At 49.8% G+C, this 3415-nt stretch overlaps 2 protein-coding genes across 2 annotated transcripts; one reads left to right on the top strand and one right to left on the bottom strand.

Moving 5' to 3' along the window:
- Window positions 1-77: 77 nt before the first annotated feature.
- PENARI_c244G04254 (uncharacterized protein) lies at window positions 78-497 on the bottom strand (the record flags this gene model as incomplete). The annotated part of the gene is made up of 2 exons (XM_022638207.1): window positions 78-129; window positions 193-497. Coding segments are annotated over 2 exons (357 nt in total), but the record flags the coding sequence as incomplete, so codon positions are not given.
- A 595-nt stretch (window positions 498-1092) lies between these two features.
- Window positions 1093-3329, top strand: PENARI_c244G07785 (patatin-like phospholipase family protein; the record flags this gene model as incomplete). The annotated part of the gene is made up of 5 exons (XM_022638208.1): window positions 1093-2092; window positions 2138-2665; window positions 2729-3134; window positions 3206-3232; window positions 3278-3329. Coding segments are annotated over 5 exons (2013 nt in total), but the record flags the coding sequence as incomplete, so codon positions are not given.
- Window positions 3330-3415: the final 86 nt, after the last annotated feature.

The raw sequence follows: 3415 nt of genomic DNA on the forward strand, positions 1-3415 counted from the left end.
CAGATCAGAAGAGTTGCTCCAGTAACAGCAGTTGTTATAATAGCCATTACCGACCAATTCCCACCTTGCGACGTACAGACGTTGATGACAGTGGTCAGCAGTCCGGCAACAGCATGCAGGCATAGGGGACTAGTTCAGCGTTAAATTGGGATCTGGCTTCTCAAACCTCTCAAGTGGGATTTGCTCACTTACACAAACACTTTGTTAATCAGCCAGGGGTAGTTTCCCCTGAGCTTTGGGACGTGCATCAGCCACATGAGAGCTGCAGTGCCACTAACAAAAAGGAAGCACGCAATAGCGAGTAACGGGGGGTTCTGGATCATATGTAGAGCGGTACGGCCGGCCTTGTTGGTTTGCAACGTCTTTTCAACCTGGCTCGAGGTCTGCAGTGATGTGAACGTGCCGGGAACGACTAGATAGCCAGCAAGCAGCGCCCAGTTAGCCACACCAACCGTGATGCTGAAACGCATATCCATTTGTGCTTCTTCCCTGAGCATTCTGGCATACGTAGTTTCGTTGGCGTGGTGGATCTGGTTGACTCTACACAGCCCTGTAGTTCCACTCGAAGCTGAGCGCGATGGAAGAAGCGCAGGCTTCAATCCAAGAAGGGGAATCTTTTTCGATCCTATCTTAGCTGGCATCCCTGTATGGCTGCCCGCAGCAGACGCCATGACCGAGAAAGTTAAGGGCTAATATGGAGAGAGCAAGTCCGACCAGGGTCTTTGTGAGCACTTTGTATGGTCGGTAGTGAAAGCTTGCTACAGCTAGGTCGACAGCTTCTACTGTGAGGAGTCGCATTTTTCACTTGCGGTGAGCCTTTCGTGATCTGATTTCAAAGTCAAAAACGAATGGCTTCGGCCAGAGCACGAATGTTGCTGCGTACTTGATTTAAACGGCCATCATCTGCAAATTCACTGTCAGGAGGAAGACATGTTTTCTGTTCAGATCAGATTCTGAGGCGGGACAAGAAATTGCCAACTTTAATCTGAGTGTCAAACCACCCTTGAACCGCTGCTTGTCACTTTCAGATAAGAGCCGTATATAAAGTCCCCAGTAGACTCTTTTTCTTCTTAGATCTCCAAAATCCTTCTAATGGCTGCCTGGCTTGACCTCGTCAATGAGAATGAAGCATGGAATTTAGTTGACACCAACCGCCTGGAACAACTAGTGCAGGAATTGCCCTATCCGAAATGTCAATATCCGTCCCTACTGTACTTTTCCGGAAATTCAAACCGCATGAAGGCCTTACGGGCTCTGTTTCCCTACAATAATATCACACGAAAAGGCCCTGGAGGATTAGTCCGTCTCCATCTTAGCACCAAGACAGCCCATACACAGAATCCTATATTATTTGCTGAAAGCAGTCTTTGCCTCGAGCAAAGTCTGGGCGATTCAAAATGGCTCAAGCATTCAATGACAAAACATCGAACCTTCTCAGTGGCCAGTGCAGAAGAGACGTTGTCCCCTGCAAGGTTACAGCAAGAAGTCAAGAGACGATTTGTTTTGCCATGGAGCCAGATCCTGTGTTTATTCCTCGATTCCATTTCAGACATCCAAGCGGCAAGAAACTTGCTCCAACAACCACGTCGACAGCTGACCATTGGGGGTGAAGCGATTGCATCTCCCACGCAGATAGCCATTGTTGTGACCAACGGCCAACAAGCAACAAAAGCCTTCGCCCAAGAATGCGCACAGCTTCAAAGGCTGACCAAGACTGGAACAGTCACTGTTCTCGATCTGGGTCCTCGTAGCGGACTCTCAGACAGCGTCGCTTTTGAGCCACTGCAAACCTTGATCCTTAACCAGCTCAGTATAGTTCAGGCGGAGCAAGTGTCAGCTTACCGACGCTTCTCGGCATCTCATCTCAGTGCTTTCTGGAGCACTCGTTTACAAAACCACGAATGGATTCTGGATGCACCACCATGTGATCTTTTGGCAAGAGCCCGAAGGGGCTTTACGAGGAATGAAACGATGGGCGCTTGCCTTCGAGAAACCACGCGGAATGCAACATCCGCCGGCTACTCAAAGGAGGACTTTGAAGACCTTGTAGCCTCGGCTTTCTTGATGGAGGCTTATCCCCCTGGAATGCATGGTAAGAACACTTTCTCTAACCTGATTCCAATGCTAATGTCCACAGGGTTTTCGCCTACCGTGATGTTCGAGACGCTTTATGAGAAGCTCTGCCACAGCATCTGGGACGGTGACTTCAAACAACATGTTGGTGGCGTATCATCCTGCTTCGTCCAATATTTTGCACAGTTGAGCCCTATTCGGACATCAGCATCCATTCGAAAAGAGACATTGCATCGGATGTATCGCCGATGGGGCGGACTTCGCTCTACCACTACCTGTTTTGTCTGTCTGTGTCGCCCTCCAGAGCATATGCTCCCTTGCAAACATACACTGTGCGACACGTGTGTTGTGATCTTTGGGAACTCGAGTTTGCTTGGAGAGTATCATTTCGAGATTGCGCAATGCCCCATCTGCGATGAAAGTTCCAACATCACGATCCGCCAGCTACCTCCGACCAAGCACCCGGTGATTCTCAGTTTAGATGGCGGAGGGGTGCGCGGCATAATTCAATTAGGGCTGTTACGGGCTTTAGAGAAGCGCATTGGCATTCCGATTGCGTCTCTGCCGGATCTGTGCACTGGAACTAGTGTAGGTATGTACAACTACTGGCCATGTTTCTTATGGTTGTTGATAGACTAACAAGCCTCGTCTTCAGGCGCATTGTCGACGATTGACCTTGTTCTCAATCAATCTTCAGTCACGCAGTGTTTCAATGCGTTCCCGGACCTGGCGCGAAACATTTTTCGTCGTTCATCAAAAATCCCAATTCCTCGTTGTATCCGGTGGCTTGCCTCGGCGTTCAACTTGACCACAGATGGTCTTTATGACTCCGATGGGCTGGCACAAATCTTCAAAGCAGCTGTTGGCCCATCTCGTCGCATGTTCGATGTTGCCACGGCTCGCCGTGCGGGTTGCCGGATCGCCATTGTGGCAAGTCGCACCTCCGATGGTAAAGCCTGCGTATTGGCCAATTACCGAGGAATAGGACCGCGCACCGCGAATACCGCGTATCAATTTTTGGCGCCACATGACGACCAGGAGAATCCTTTTGTATGGGAAGCGTAAGTCGACCCTCGGCATCTACCCAACTTGAACAGTGGTAGACGATTTTCTAACACTTTGTTTTGGGCAGAGCAATATGCAGTGTTGCAGCACCCTTGTGAGTTCAAACACTGAGACATTGTAATGCGCTGACACTCTCTAGTTACTTCCAGACAAAGAATTTGCCAGGCCTTGGTGTCTTGCAAGATGGTGGGGTCCGTGCGAACAATCCGCTCGCCATTGCATTGCGAGAGTCGGGCATTATCTGGCCCATGGCGAAACGACACGACCTTCTCCTCTC

The sequence above is a fragment of the Penicillium arizonense genome (assembly GCF_001773325.1).
Source record: "Penicillium arizonense strain CBS 141311 chromosome Unknown PENARI_contig244, whole genome shotgun sequence".
In the NCBI taxonomy this organism is placed as follows: domain Eukaryota; kingdom Fungi; phylum Ascomycota; class Eurotiomycetes; order Eurotiales; family Aspergillaceae; genus Penicillium; species Penicillium arizonense.